Source organism: Gobius niger, assembly GCF_951799975.1.
Source record: "Gobius niger genome assembly, chromosome: 9".
NCBI classification, from domain to species: Eukaryota; Metazoa; Chordata; class Actinopteri; order Gobiiformes; family Gobiidae; genus Gobius; species Gobius niger.
In genome coordinates, this window is record NC_136860.1 from 27,507,245 (window position 1) to 27,523,870 (window position 16,626).

Below are 16,626 nucleotides of genomic sequence, written 5' to 3' on the forward strand. Positions count from 1 at the left end.
TTAGCTGCGGTAACTTTTACAGATGAGTGCATGAGTGAAGTAAACTTGTCCAAACTTTGACTCACCACTGTGAAGTCGTCCACGGAGCAGTTCTGTCCGCTGAAGTTGCAGCTCATCAGCATCTCCTCGAGCTGGTGTCCCGTCCGGTTGAAGATGTCCTGCATGTCGGGCGCCGGGTACATGAGGTCGGAGGGTTTGTGCCCATCTCGATTCTTGGGGGGCAGCCCGGTGAGGTTAGCCAGGTGGTAGATGTCGGCGTCAGTGAGAGCAGAAAAACGAAAGCGGTTGATGTTACAGATGGTCACAGCCGGAAAGACCATCTCTGGAGTCGCCTCCTCGTTCAGAGCGGTGACATGTGGATGCTCCAGGTACGAGATGGCACATTTTGCTGCTTGGTACAGAAACAGAGCCAGAGATGTGAGGAAAGCAAGTGCCCACAGAGTCTGCCGGATGCCAAGGCGTCCCGACACAAAGATGTGGTTAATCCCATGGAGGGAGCTGGAGTTGGCGAACCTGGCCAGGTCTTTGGCCGGAGGAGAGCAGCTCTCCTCGATCAGGCTCTCTTTGTCCCCATCCTGCTGGCTCTTCTGCTTCTCATCCTCCTCTGCAAATTTAATTTTGCAAACAAATTCGATAGGCATGGGGGCAGCCAGGTCTGCGTTTGTTTTTTTTTGTTTTAAGGCAGCTATCAGCTCTGGATCACTTCCCTGTGTCAGTGGCGCGCTCGGAGCAGGAACAACTCCAGAAGAGAGGAGAGAGAGAAGAGAGGAGAGTTTGTTGTGCCTCCGCTGCTGCCTGTGCTCTGACTGATACTGCGCTCTGCTACAGCGCTGTGTGCTGCTCCGACGCTTGTCTCACTCCTGATCAGCTCAATGCTCCGCTTATCAGCCGTAATACAGCTGTCAGAAACGCTGCCGCGCAGCCTCGGACAAACTCATGAAATGCTCCTTTTTCAGACGGACCAAAATAGCCACTCGCTGCTTAATAATTCATGAGAAGGTAGCATTGTCATTATTTCCTCCTGACTGGCGCGAAGAGAACTCCCCCCCGCAGCTGTCCCCTCCGCTTCTCCGCCCCTCCCACTAATCCACTTGTTTGGTCGGCTTCGTCACTTGTTGGCTCCGGTAAAGTCCGTGGCAAAGGTTGTGCTCCTAACATCCGTTGTTTGATGTGATTCGCAGGGGGTCACTAAACAGTTTTTAACACCTCCCTCCGCACCAGGTCCCGGGAGATCGCCTAATTGAAACTATAATGAGGAAAGGAAGGGGGAGTAGGACTGAGCATACGGCAAGTCCTGGCAATCAATCTTGTCTTTGGAACAAAAAAGTAAAAGACTATCGATTGGAAGAGCGTGACTGTCAGAGATTAAGAAGGGGCAGTACAACGCTGTTTTCTTATCAGCGGCTAATGGTGGCATCACAAGCCTCCTGCACAAATATGAATGATCAAGAGCCTCTTGATGCAGCTTAAGATGTTGAAATACACAATCGATCCACCCCCTGTCCCTTTACATTATACCCTGTAGCTGTTAATGGCTGTTTCCCAAGTTGCCAAACAAAATTATGCAAATGCGAGGAGGAAAACTCAGATCCCCAATGCGTGTTATTCCCCTTTAATGGAATTAGTCATGCGAGTCACATCACGAGAGGCTGCGACCCGAGTGAAAAGGCATATTTGGAAGTGAATTGAAGCGCTATGAAGGCACGTGTTGGGTCAAGTCCAAGACAGCATCTGCCATTACTTAAAAAAAACGGTACAACATTTTTACCCGTTACAGCATCTCTGATCACGACCCGTGGATAATAAGCACAGCAGAGTTTTGAAGCCTGTTAAATACGGTTCATAGTCTCCCAGAAGTGTGGGCACAAATAAACTGTGAAAAATATAAAGCAAACTCATCAACATGGACAATAAATAGTACATTCTATGAGATTCTCCATCACTATAGAAATTCAACTTTTGCATATTAATTAGGCATCGATTTTGGTGCAAGAGATCAGCACAAAGTTGACCTCAAAGCCCTTGAAAAAAAAATCACAGGTGAGATTACCAAACCATGAAAACAAACAAAAACATAATTAAAAAAGCCATCTTGCCTTGGACATTTCTCAAATTTGGAAGCAACCATTCAGGATGAGGGTGAGTGCATCAGTGGGTCCAAATACAGTAAAGATGATCAAGGGCTCTTTTTCTTCAGTGGCAGCTTAAGAATGAGAACATGCAGAAAAAAGGCACTTAAAGCATGCGGAAAACGTGTTGTATTGGACACAGAGTAATCCCTGGCACTCTGGTAATGTTAATGATGTTTTATAGATTGATTAGCACCTTAAAATAAAGTTTTTTTTTAGAAGATGTACATGCAGTAGAGAATTTTCAATGCAAAGTGCTTTTTTCTGCGCACTGCATTTGTAGTTTAATTATTCCATATTGTTTTACTGGACACTTTTGTACTTCTTCGCTGTGTTTGTGTGAGGTTCTTCTTCTGAAACACTGAAGAGGCACCAAGGGAGACAAACGAGGAGGTATCCAGGCAAGACTCACAGCTAGGCCACACAAATCTTCTATTCCCGTCTATTGCTCTAACTAATGTTCGTTCACTGGAGAATAAAACTGATTATATTCGTCGCTACGCCCTTCTCAGAAGATGGTGAAAGACTGTTGTGGAGCGGAGGGAGCTGCGCAGGAGGATGAGCTGACCAGTGCAGGACGCCACGCTCTGAAACAGAGACAAACCCAGGAGGCGGTGCACTGTTTCAGAGGAGCACTGAAGGCAATACTCCGGTTTCCCCAACCTTCAAAAACAGGACTAACCCAACACGTGAATGCAATTTCGTACAATGACAAATAAATAAAGCACTTACTTACTTGGTCTTTCTTTTCTTTCATATCATGGGGTGTTGGGGTTCTTTGTTGAGTGCTACAGCTCCAGGAATGGTTTATCACTATAAAGATGCTCTCTGTAATGTTATTGTTGTACCTGGTAAATGTGCCAAGTCTAAATGGACAGGAAATCCGCTATCTCTACCCACAAAGCTCTTCAAAATACGTTCCCCATATAGGTTTTATAGCTATTTTTATAGCCACAGTGTCTTGCATGCCAGATAAACACAGATATGGAGGATATTGCCATTTTACTTTCTTACTTACTGTGGTCGAGCTGTAGCCGCTGGCCCAGTGCTAACCACACTGTTTTATGGATTTAGTCCCAGAGGAGGTTTGGCTTATTTACACTCACAGGGACAGGAGGCTGAGACCCCGCGCCATCCTCAAATACCAACTGAGAACGGGGGACACACGGAGACCACATCTGGCAAAGTGAAAGCCATCCAAGAAGTCTGTGGCATTTTATCTGTTTGGAAGTTGGGCCAGAGTTTGTGTGTGTTCAATGTCCAAAATGGATAGAATGTCGATGAAATTCAACAAACAACTCTGAATTAAAATGAGGGGGACAAACTTTGGCCTTTAAAAGTACTTTGGGCACTATATAGCCTTTTTGTGTTAAATATAGGAATGCAAAACAAATCTGCCCATTCTGCTGCGGTAAAAACTAAGACAGGGTTCAAAATGAAAATTATAACTATGATAGTGTTAAACGAGCAAATCTATACAGGGAGAGAAGAGTCTAAACACGAACAAGATCGAAAACCTTTGGTAACGGTGTCTGGACGTTAAAACAAAGAGGTTTCATGGTCAGAAATAAGGGGAAACTGAGATGACCTTAAAAGCCACCAGACACTGTTTTCCAACTAGAATGTTAGCATCCCAACCCTATCAGAAAGTGCTCAATGACTACGTAAAAAGGACAGAAAGTTGATGACAATTTTAGTACTACCTTTTGCTTTTTTTCAACACCAAACTGATTGTTACTGAGGTCACGAGGGTCAGAATACATTACACATGGCTCAAATAGATATCATTGTGACAAAAAAATAGGCTCCAATATGGAAGAAGTGAACTGTGCCATAAGCTCCATTGTGGCGGCTCTGTAAGATTTCAGACAGGCCTCCAGCACGGGATAAACAGATGCTTATCTTCGACTGACTGTGATGTTTCTCAAAAATAATTCATTTTAAACGATGCTACATACTACTATCTATACAATGCCACATTAACCTATACTATGCTGTGAACTTTCAGTGGTGGCTTCTTTTATGGCAACCTCAAAAAGCACGCCATGAACCATAAACTAGAACAGATCACACACAGAGCAAAGAACTGGGGACCAATGGGATCTAAAAACCAAACCATATAATCTCACCCTTCAAATGGCCAATTGAATGATGTTATGATAGATGGTTTGTACATAAATACATTTTGATTGATTAAATTAAACATCTAAGTAAAGGACATTTCCCACTCAGATCCACTGACTAAATGATAAACCCAGACCAGTTTAGTGACTCACGGCTCATGGCTCTTGGAGCACTGCGCATGAAAAGACATGAAGCAGGGGATAGATAATTGGACTAATCTTGGACGACTAAAAGATATTGCGCTGACTAATTGCACTGATGCCCTTCATGACGTCAACGCAATTGCCACAGCATTTGAAATCTATTAAGAAAGGAACAAAATGTCTCTTTCAGTGCTAGAGCTGTGTCCTTTAAAACGTTTAATCTTTTGTTTCCATTCATAAAACCATCTATTTTGGAGTTTTGAGAGGCAGACATTAAAATAATAAAACAAGGTTGTCAGTGAATACCACTCGTAAGTAGCAATAGCAATTCTTTGTGTTGGATTGGACTGGCAAAATGAGCTGACAAGTTTTAAATTATTTTATGTGTACACACTCTGCAATTAATCAAAGCGAGAGACGTGATATGATTCATATCTTAAGGCAATTTGAGAGAATTGAGTTAAAAGAAAAAGTTTAAACACAAACTTTCTTTCTGAAGTTGTGAATCTGATGAAGCAACAATACGTGAATATACAGCAGTAGTATAGTAGTGTTGCATTAGCAGAACCAGTAATGGTAATATTTTTAGTTATGGCACTTTTCATACTATAATTTTTCTCAACTATTTATTTGCTGAGCTGTTACAGCTTTCAAGATGGTAAGTGATATTGACAAAACATAATATTCCTGTATTTTTGGGACTGTCTCAGTAACGATCATCAATGCGATATTTCAGCAAATCATCAAATGAACGAAAAAAAAAGTTAAACGTGTTCCTCAAAAAGACTGAATGACTTCACAATAAAGTACAAACATACAGAAATGTCCCTTTTAATACTTTTATATAATCATTTCTTCTTCATATATTTTTCCAGCATTTTTCACAGCCTTTATTTTGTCAATGTCAAAGAACTTGATATTATATTTTTGCTTGTCTTCCAAACAACAATTATGAATTATTCTTGTGATATAGAGCAGATATCATCTATTTATTTTATGTATTGGTTTATTTGGTCGGGACAGTGCATGTTAATGAACATACATGGGTCTCACATACATGCACACTCTCAAACACACTCTCATTCATCCTTTTATACATGCTTTTAGTGGTAGGGGAAACCGGAGTACTCGGAGGAAACCTACGCAAACACGGAGGAAAACATGCAAACCCCACACAGAAAGGCCTCGTTCAGGTAGGACTCGAACCCGGGACCTTCTAGCTGTGAAGCACGAGCACTAACTGCTGCACTACCGTGCCGCCCAATCGCATTGTTCAAATTAGGGGCCGCAACTTTTAACCCTTTGAACAACTTTTATAAAACAAAAATAGCAGTGTGCTACTCACAACACCTATGCATTCAGTTCACCCTAGAGAGTTAGTGGGGTTAGATAAAGAAAGTAACTTGAGGTTCTCTGTTTGTACCTCAAGATATACATATTCAACGAAAAGATGTCCCTTCCTTGGAGAGTCCTGGCTTAAAGGTGCATAACTGAACTTTTCATGGCCCAGCGGCTGTATGTGTGGTCAGCATGGCGCCTTTACTTTCAATCACAGAGGCCTCTACAACACTCCAGGATCAATTGTTTTGTAGGTTTTTTGGTGCGAGGGTCCGTCAGCAGCGGAAACCAACCAGAAACTCGGAAAACAATTGATCCTAAAGCATCACAGAGGCCACTGTGATGGACAAGGCGCCATGCTAACCACTGAATCATTTAAAGGTAAAAAAATAAATAAATAAAAATGATTGAATTATGGTAAATACTGTATATAGCATTCCCAACCTATTCAAATGCCCTGAAACATTTGACAAAATCCTGGTCCATACACTTGTTCAAACCATGAAAACTACCTGGTGTGTAATTTCCGTTACTTATTTGTTGATAAAAAATAATGAACCGCGGGCCGAGCCTCTGCCGCCTCAGCACTAACGCGACTCCTGTATCTGTGGTCAACAAAAGAGCCGCCCGCCCCAGACACATCCACAAATGTCAAATTTACATAAAAGCCACAAAGTATTGTATTTCCAGTTTTCTCCAAACGCGCCATGTTTGATGATGTTGAGTTTGTGGGGCCTGATATTTGCTCCTTTGTGCCTTTGGTAAACACGCAGGTCCCAGCGCTGCATTTAGATTGAACTGCTACAATCTAATGAGGAAATGTACTGAAGGGTGCTCCACTGAATTAACTCTGCTATGCCTGTGGTCACAGAGTGGGCTCTTTCAGACAATCCCCCACTTCAGATCCAATTGTAGCGAGCACCAAACACACCAAACACTTCTAGCACATTTTAAAGACATTTAGGTGGATTTTATGGGTGCCCTTTGTCACTTAATTGGAGTAAATTGGGAATTGACTTTGTTTTGTCAGCTCCCAAGCTCATATCCTCCACTTTTCTGAGGGTGCAAGTTCTGTTTTATGCATGTCTCAGCCTCATGAATCTTGCTTGCTGAGCTACAGCGTCGCCCATGCCCAGTCCATGAATATGATATGGTCAACCTCAGCTATACATGGAGCAGAGAAGGACCACACCATCCAGGAAGTAGGGCTAGGGTTAGCAACGGCCGAGACACGGACGTATCAGAGCCGAGCATTATCATTTTGCTGAGAAGTTGAGAAGAAGTCATTCCTTTTAACTCACACAGAGATTTTAGTTTTTTATTCCATCCATCCATTTTCTTCCGCTTTATCCGGGGCCGGATCGCAGCAGTCTTAGCAGAGATGCCCAAACTTCCCGGTCCACACACACCTCCTCCAGCTGTTCTGGGGGACCCCGAGGTGACACCAGGCCAGCTCGGAGACATAGTCCCACCAGCGTGTCCTAGGTCTTCCACGAGGCCTTGTCCCACTAGGACATGCCTGGAACACCTCCCACGGGAGGCGACCAGGAGGCATCCGGAACAGATGCCCTCGCCACCTCAGCTGGCTCATTTCGACGTGAAGGAGCAGCGACTCTACTCCGAGTTACTCCCGGGTAACTGAGCTCCTCACCCGATCTCGAAGGGTGCGCCCAGCCACCCTGCGAAGGAAACTCATTTCGGCCACTAATATTTGCGATCTTGTCCTTTCGGTCATTACCCAAATCTCATGACCATAGGTGAGAGTGGGAACGTAGATCGATCGGTAAATCGAGAGCTTTGCCCCCCGACTCAGCTCCCTCTTCACCACGACAGACCGATACAGCGACCGCATCACTGCTGACGCCGCACCGATCCGTCTGTCGATCTCACGCGACAAGTGGAGGAGTTCAAGTATCTCAGGGTCTTGTTCTTTATTGTTTTTACAAAATATACAGTATAACATATAATTGGCAAAAATGTGTGGTTGGCTGCGAGAGGTCAAGGACTTCGGTCAGCTGCCCCACAGAAGATCCAACGATTTGCAACTAACCCGGTGGCTTCATCTGGACCTTCATCTTCATCAACACAGCCCTTGATGAAGCAACTGGGTTGAAAGCAAAACGTCTGCTCTTTTGAGTCAGGAAGATCCAGCTGCTTCAACTGATCAGACTTTTTAATTACAAACCTACCCAGATGTCTCGGGAATTGTGTTAGTCGACTAAATTAGAGCAGGCAGAGATTGCATCATGGGTCATTGGCCCCAGACACATCTTGTTCAGGCTCTGTCACCAACCTTAGCCCTTAATGAAGTGACCTGGTTCACTGAGAAACTTTGGCTTTTTTAAAACCATCCATTTGACTGATCAGACGCTGAAATTTCAATTCCTACAGACTTTTAATTGGAGTATTTTTTGAGCAAAGATTAAAATCACACTGAAGCACTGATCACGTTGATATGGCCCTTGCCGCAGACTACTTCTCAAGTTCTTCAGTAAGATCACATTTTTCTTGCATACCTTTCTTCTGCATCTATCCACGATAACCGCAGTTTACCCTAAGCACATTACCCGGCTTATTACCTCTCCCATTTCACAGCTTTGTTGCTCTGCTTTAAGAAAACATTTTATTATTGCTTGCAGAGGTTTAGGGATGATTGTGTTGATGCTGACAGCGGTTGAGCTATTATCTCGAACGCTGAAAGAATAATTTATCTGTTAGATTTTACTCCGAACCTGTCTGACTTCCAATCCCTTTCTTCAGGCAATCAGTAACAAGCAACACAGTGCTGAGGAATGCAAGGAGAGGAAATTGGTTTTCTCTTATAAACGGAAGATGAAAAATGGATTTTAGACATTTGTGAAAATATGTAAAGCATGAAATGGGTGATCAAATTACCAATTGTAAAGTAACCAAGAGTCGGAAAATGTATCATGGCCGTATCCACATCTGGGATGGTATCAATTTTATTGACTAAAATACAGTTTTTCATCACAGTCTTTCCTAAAGTGTTATTTTTGACAACAATTTAATGAAAAGTATGTATCTTTGAAAACAACTGAACTGGACTTACTTTTTGAGAGTATGCCTAAGTTCTGCTCTCTATCCTGAGTTAAGTACAATTGAATTGCCTTTAAACCTAAACAATATACTTACCCCTCCTGGAACCGCCACCTTAACGTGGTGGAGGGGTTTGAGCACCCGAATGATCCTTGGAGCTATGCTATCGGGGGCTTCGTGCCCCTGGTAGGGTCTCCCATGGCAAACAGGTCCTAAGTGACGTGACAAAGAGCAGTTCAGAAGCCCCTTAGGAGAGACTAACAGGCCTGTTTAATCATGAGGCCGTCCTCCCGTGGACCCACCACCTGCAGGAGGAGCCATAATATAAGGGCAGTGTGATTTGGGCTGCCCCCACAACCCGGCAACGGACAAGTGGAAGAATATGGATGGATGGATAGACAATATAATTAAAGTGATAGTATGGAAGTCTATGTGTATTACAAATTTTATAAAATGTGCAAAATCGACCACCTGGTTTTGCATTTTGATGTAATGTAAGTAAGTATTTTTTTTCTTTTTCTGTAAAGTCCTTCCTTCCCGGGTCTCAGCAACTAATCAGAGTCTAGTATCCTCCTGATTTGACCAATGAGACGAGATTTTCCTGTGAACCAGCCTGTCAGGTCCAATCAGGAGGGAGGGGGAGGAGGTTGATCGATTGCTTTTGAAAATCCTGTTCCTGCTCTCCTATTTTGGAAACTAAGAAGTTATTTCTGGTTAAAGACGGGAGAAATTTGATTGTTTACTTTCAAATGTCACTCTTTCTTTCCTCACTTTGCAAACTTACAGACTTTCACTTTAATCGCATCAGAGAATGTGTCCCGTTTTATATAAAATCTAGATAATGGTGACTAAAACTAAAAAATAATCATGTTAATAATAATGTTTTATAAATAAGAAAACTATGTAAAAATGGGCAAAAGGTGCAAAATAGATCCAAGCTCCTTATGAAGCTGTTTAAAATAGCCCCATATACCGTAAATTCCAGACTATTGAGCGCACCTGAATATAAGCTGCAACAACAATTTGTTATATTTTTTTACATACATAGGCCACACTGGTCTATAACCCTCAACTGTCTATTCCAAGCGCATTTCAAGCACCATCAGCGCTGGAAATACTGGACTTTTCTCTTCGTGTGATGTCAAATTTTCAAGAGAACGGTGGCCTGCAGGTAAATTTACAGACCGAGGTGGAAGAAGACCGTGTGAGTGAGTGACACATGACACAATATAAGCAGTGGGGTGATCGTTCCTTTTCAGTGGCTGGTCTCTGGAGCACTCTGCCTGTTGAGTTACGAGCCATCACTGACTGACCTGACACTGTTACAAGCTACGTTGTACCTGTTTAGATCTGCTTTTGACTGCTATGTGTAATTGTTGTGTAATGTATATGTCTTTTCAATGTTGTGTTGTAATGTGTTATGGAAAGCACTTTGGCGTTATACAAATAAAGGTTGATTGATTCAGTATGATCATAAAAATCTATCAATTAGCCGCACCGTTGTAAAAGCGCAAGGTTCAAGACTTCATTTGCACAATCAGCATTTTCATATAAAGCAATCAAAGAATGTAATAATCTCCCAAATGAATTAAAAAATTACAATAAACAAGTTATAGTACTCTTACCGAGGAATTGAAAAAGTGGCTGCTGAGAGGCCAAACCTGCCAGCACTGACAGCAGGGGCTGGTTTTAGGTCCTTCATTATTCTATGACAAAATGTAGCTTTTGCTTATTCATTGTGAACCACTGGGGGCAGCACTGAATTATTGAAATGATAAAGCATTGTAAAAATGGAGTACTGAAGTATTTTAATATGTCTGTAAATAGGAATGGCCATTGGACATGCAGAATGAAATGTAGTGTGATTGACTGTTAGAAGAATGAATGGTCATACTGTATAGTGTTATTTATTATGATGTAGCCAGGGACAGATGGAAACTAGCTATTTATCTATAATCTGGTGCAGTACATCTCTGTCTCTTTGAGCTTAACATCTCTGTACATTGTCCCTTCAATAAAAATAAAAGCAAAGTGAAGTAAAGATGTGGGGAAAAAGTAGCGGAAATTAAGGTGATTCAAATTCAATACCAAAGGAAATAGTCTTGATCTTTGTGCAGGCGTGACAAGGTCCATTAAGAAGTGCAATAAGATGAAATGTTTGACTAAAACTATTTGACAAAACCTAATATAGAATTAGCTCTCTGAATTTGCATGACAATTTGTTTGCTGAAAATAGACTCCTGCTAAAAAGTGTTGACCAAATCTTGACAAGAAAAAATTAAACAAAGTCTACAGAACTCACAATAACATGTCAATTCATTGCCCAATTACGTAATTGTGCCAGAGTACGAAGCCTCGGGATGATAATAGTTCACACTCAGTCCAAAGCAGTTGCAGCCATAACTGACCTTAAAAGTACGCCCTTACTTTTATGTTTACTGTTGTTCTAATTGCTGAAACATACCTCTCATTAGTTATTCACTCTACAAAGCATCAAAAAGACATGGTTTGAGGCATAGTGCTCACTTCAGAGAGCTTGTATATTTGTTGATGTAAAACAGCAGGCTACATAAACCAGAGACGGGATGATCAAAGCCAATAAGAGCGGATGAGCCTGTCTTCGTTTGGGATGGGGTTCATAGTGAACTTGCTCACTACTTTACAAACACTTGACTTCTGCTGCGGCTTTCATCTCGGTAAAAACTGCTGAAATGACTGCTGTGGCACAGGGCTAGGTAAAACGGATCTGCATGTGTTAGTGCTGAGAGGGGACAAGGCGCGGTTCAGTGCTTTGGTTAGCCTTTACAAGCACAAAATCCTGCCACAGCGCTGTAATACGGAAGGAGCAAGTCAGAGGTTCCTGTCCCTAATGAAAGCCCTCATTGTTGGCCGTGGATATAGCTTGTTTTTTTTCCGCCTGGCATAGTTGTTGAGAACAGAACTTACAAACTGTTTCAAGAAAAGCTACAATGTTAATTTGTATTAAAAAAATTAAATAAAAATAGAAGGTACTTTTCCAAACCCCTTTACAACTAGCCTGCTTTCAAACTAGCTCTTTGAGAATATTTGTTAAGTTACGAATGAGTCTGGACTAACAATTTCATATTCATACACTACCTCTTTCTTTTGTAAACAAATGTTTATCCCCAGGAAAATCAGGTACAGGGCCTTTAAGTATCAGTGGACAGATCTTGAATGACAGCTGATTGAATATAATCCAACAAAGTAAGTGGTGGTAATTGATTACCACTCCTAATAAACTCAATACAGCACTATGTAGGGCTGGGCCAAAATATCAGATCGGATTTGGATGGCAATACTTTTTGCTGCAATACTAAAGTATCGATACTTTATCAAGTCACAATACTTGTATTTTTTATCATACACTCCTTTGTTTTCCAGGAACAGCTACACAGCACTTTGTTACATTTTGTGTTAATGCACTTTTCAGTCTTAACACTTCAATAAATGTCAATTGGCATTTGGTTCATAAACTTTGGACACATGACTGCTTTCTTTTTACACATTTGAAAGCAAACATATCACTTATCATAATTACTTACTGTATCGCAATTCGTATCGGATGGTGACAAAAGTGGATCCTCCCAGCCCTCGTATTATATGAGTAGAACTCCTTTTTCCAAATCTTGACAATCTGAGCTGCAGAGACTTCTCTGATTTGTAGTAAAGTGTTTATTCATTGTTTATTCAGTTTAAAACTGATTCGCATTCACAAGTTTACCTCCCACTTAAAAGACAAAAAAACACAGCGTGAGTAGGGACAGTCCCAGGAGTGTCCGCAGTCGCTGACAGGAAGGCAGACTGGGCAGTACACAGAAGACTAGAGCAGCAACACGAGGCTGTGGGGAAAGGTGGGAAGGCTGAGGATGAGGAGTAACGCCTGAGGCAATGGATATGTGCATGCATCCAATTGTCACAGTTATATGGAGGGGTGGTGTGGTCAATGTAGTATATGCATTAGTTCATAGAGGGGACATAGTGCGGTTCAATGCTTTGGCCTTTACAAGTACAAAATGATGTACCACAGCTCTAATTTTAAAGCGAGGGTTCAGAAGTTCCCTTCCTAATGAGGGCTCTCATTATTGGTCTGCCTTCTGAAGGACCATATGGGTACTACAACAACGACTACCACTCCTTTCTCGATATTTCTGTATATCTAGACAAAACTGGGCCCAGAGGGAGGAGAGGAGCAGTGGACTGAAGAATTGCCATGCTCCACACATGTGCACACAGACCAGGGATCAGTGGGCTTTTGCCTTGAGGATCACTTCTCCTCGAGTTCAAACACACGTAATGTTATATGGGTTACAACATATTACTCATTCACACTTGGTCACAGGGATGTTTACAGAGGACTAACAAACAATAAAGGTCACTGCAGTGCTATTTGCTTTAGGTATCGTGCACATCTTCAGAGATGTGTGGAGATTGGTGCCCTCAGAGTTCTGTTGCACCTAAAAAATAGTTGAGAGCAGCTTTTCAGAAAAATAAATGAAACGATGCCATTGAAAGTGAAACCTCTTCTACGGCAAAGCTATATATTCGTGATGAAGAGCATCTTGGCTTCTCTTTCTATTATACGTTTTTGCTTCTTACACACCAAGGAGCACCTCCACCACATACAATTATTTGACAAAATCTGCCCTAGCATTTAGATGCTATTTACTTTCCACACGCTTGTCAATGACCGAATCAAGAGAATTCACTAGAGCAAATAAGCTAAGCGTGAAACTATTGACGTCACATTGGATTTAAGTGTGCAGTTGACAAAGGACAGCCAATAATCGACTTGTAAAATAGCATAGGCTGTGCCTTTATCACTGAAGGTCACCGGAGACACCCAGATACACAGACTTTCGAAGAATAAATTGCATTTTCACATCTCTAAACTGACCCCTGCATTAAAAATGAAAGAAAACTATAAGCAACTGGAACAAAAGCTAAATGTCACCCCAGAATCTGTTTTTGAACAAAGCCCATTTGAGCGAAACATTGACGGTGTATGTTGAATGTAAATAATAAATGTGTTGACTTCCCCAAAGCCTCGTAAAGAAAAAACAACACACTCTCGCTCCTCTTTCGGAGTTCAAGGGGTCAGGTCTAACCTACGGCAGCGAAGGGGAGACCATTACAGTTTAAAAATACACGGTTTTGCTGTGTTTGTATGAAAACAGCCACAAACGAGCAACGCAGACCTGGATATGGATATAGTGCGTTGCATTGTCAAATTATGCACTTCTAAGTAATTTTAAGGTAGCGGTGAGTTTCATGACATACCCTTGGCTTTTGAAAATACTCAATAACCCAAGACTTAATTGAAGCAAACTACTGTATTATTTAGTAACTCTGGGTCTTTAAATAAGCAATTATTGTCTCTCAACACTAACTGGGTCTGTGGGAGATTTTACTTTATTTTAATAAGCATGCAATTATGCTGCTAAAGCAAGCTCTACTGACAGTACAGAAAGCACCACGATAAAAACAAAGAATACATAATATTAAAAGGCTGTATTTTTTCTCTTGTCAAAAGGTTATGAGAGGGAATATTCAGTGAAAGCTTCACATGTCTTTATCTTGATAAGCAGCTAATTGATCTTGTTGATCAAGCAACGAAGAGTTGGAGAAATGTGACAAAGTGTTAATATGGATAAGACAGCAACAAGCCAAGAAAAAGTGTGAAAGGCATGTTGCCAGCACTTACTGTTCCAATCAATCAACAGGGATATGCAGCAATTTGGTGCTGAAGAATATCATAATCATTTCCACTGGTAGCACTTTAGAGCACAGTAATCAGATGGAAACATAACATTGTAAATATGGTAATAAGTGCATAGTAATTAGTTATGGAAAAAGAAAACATACCTGCCGCGCCACTTTATTCTATGGTGATATGGTAAATCATAACCGTAACCCAGTATAACAAAAGAATCATGTTGAGTATTTTCATGGTAATAATATTATTTGAATACATTTTTACTGATTGGGAGCCCCTGAAATGTATTTGGAAAATATCCTCTGAAATCCTTTGTTTCCGGGTGAATCTAAAAGACAGAAAGCGGTAACAAGAGTCATTGGCCATGTGCGGGTGCACACTTTTCCACCCGGTAATGTAACCTGTCCTGACGTGCACATTAATCATGGTCTTGATTGCAGTGACTGAGCTGACTGGCCCATATCATTATCTGCTACCTGTTTGCATTTCAGATCTCATTACTCCGGGGAAGCACTTGTAATTTCTGTCACGAGCCACGGGCGCAGGGGCAGATGGGAACAGGATGCTGGAGCCAGGGAGGTACAACTGCCCCACCCCTACCCTTCCCCCTCAGCAAACCAGGCAAGATGGCTGCCCCGTGTCGATGATGCCCTCTGTTCTGTTTATGTTAACAAACGTGTATTTCAGTTGTTACAGTCAAGATGCTAAATGTCGCATTGTGGTTTGCCTTTTCATAATCAGACAGTTCAGTTCATATATATTTAATGAAATACAAATAAATACTGTGGGTTTATGCTTTAATTTGTAGTTTATGTGCACAGAAGTAATATTTACCAGAGAACAAATAATTGAAAAGCTTTAAAGTAACTTCCTGGGAAAACTTTTATCACCAAGTACTTACTTTTAAATCTGTCAAAGTTTAATTAATTTATGCTCACACTGTTCACAAGAAGTATTTAAAAGTAGTAGTTTTTGCTTCCACGTGAGTGAAATAATTTTTATTTGTTTCGACTAGCTTTATTGTAAATCATGTCACATTTTAAGCCCATGCAGGGAGTTTAAATTGTGCTACTTTCAACTCCTTATCAAGCCAATATCAAAAACATATTTACATAGTAGGTGGCAGTGGAGGGAGGGAGAGAGTTCAGCTTCCTGCCAGATCTTCAGTCAGTCGGACCTGTGACTGATACAGACTCTGTTAAACTGTTTCCGGTACAAAGGTGTCCAAGTATCTTCAATAGCCTGAATAATGCTGTATAAATAGGATCTTAAATATTTGCTATGATAAGTCCCTGCCTTCTTGAGGTGTTATGAACCATTTATATTTATGGATAGAATATTTTCTCAGTAAAAACATTTATGAAATTTACCACCGTGCTCTCTGGCCCACACAAACTACAGGGAGTACCCCCCACCGGCGGAGTACAACAACTAGAGCCGCTGGAGCCTCCCCTCACCGTGGGCAGACATGTTGTTCATTACTGCTGTGACATTTAATACACAATAACATGAATATTGATCTGTGGGAGCAAATGTAGATGTGGACATGCAGTTGATGGTTTTTACCTTTTGCTCAATCAATACCAGCACTTGTTTATCAGGGGAGCTTGTATAATTGTTGGATTGACTACACGCACATTTAAAAGTCAGAATAGAGGTAAAGGTCAAAATTCATAGTTTTACATTTTGTTCACTATAATTCGGTAAAATCTGAAAAAAAAAATCTGCTGGGGATGCTGCTGTGAAGAGAGATGGGTAAGCCGTCAGCGTGGACTGCAGTTGGACCAGCACAGGCTCTGTATCTGCAGAGGCTGCTCACATCGGGTCATAGGTTCCAGGTGCCCAGCTGCGGAAAGCTGTGCTATAGGAACGCCTTCCTTCCCTCAGCAGCTCCGCTTTTAACCTCGCCTGAACCAAGGGCATTCTCTCCAGTTCGACTTTACCCAAATCATTTGAAAGCTAAGGCCTGCAAAACTGTTTTTGTCACATTGTTGCATTTGTTGCTTTTTTGTCTCGTTTTTGTAGCTTTTTTGTGGCGTTTTCCTCGCTTTTGTCATTGCTCTTTAGTTGTATTTTAGTTTCTTTTTCCTCACAGTTTTGT

General features: G+C 41.5%; 1 protein-coding gene across 1 annotated transcript in view; it reads right to left on the reverse strand.

Moving 5' to 3' along the window:
• Positions 1 to 1,079, reverse strand: part of asic4a (acid-sensing (proton-gated) ion channel family member 4a) — a 164,574-nt gene extending 163,495 nt beyond the window's left edge. The window contains exon 1 of the mRNA XM_079563426.1: positions 66 to 1,079. Within this exon, the coding sequence (XP_079419552.1) occupies positions 66 to 641 (576 nt within the window). The 5' untranslated portion in view covers positions 642 to 1,079. The remainder of the gene's footprint in view (positions 1 to 65) is intronic.
• Positions 1,080 to 16,626: the final 15,547 nt, after the last annotated feature.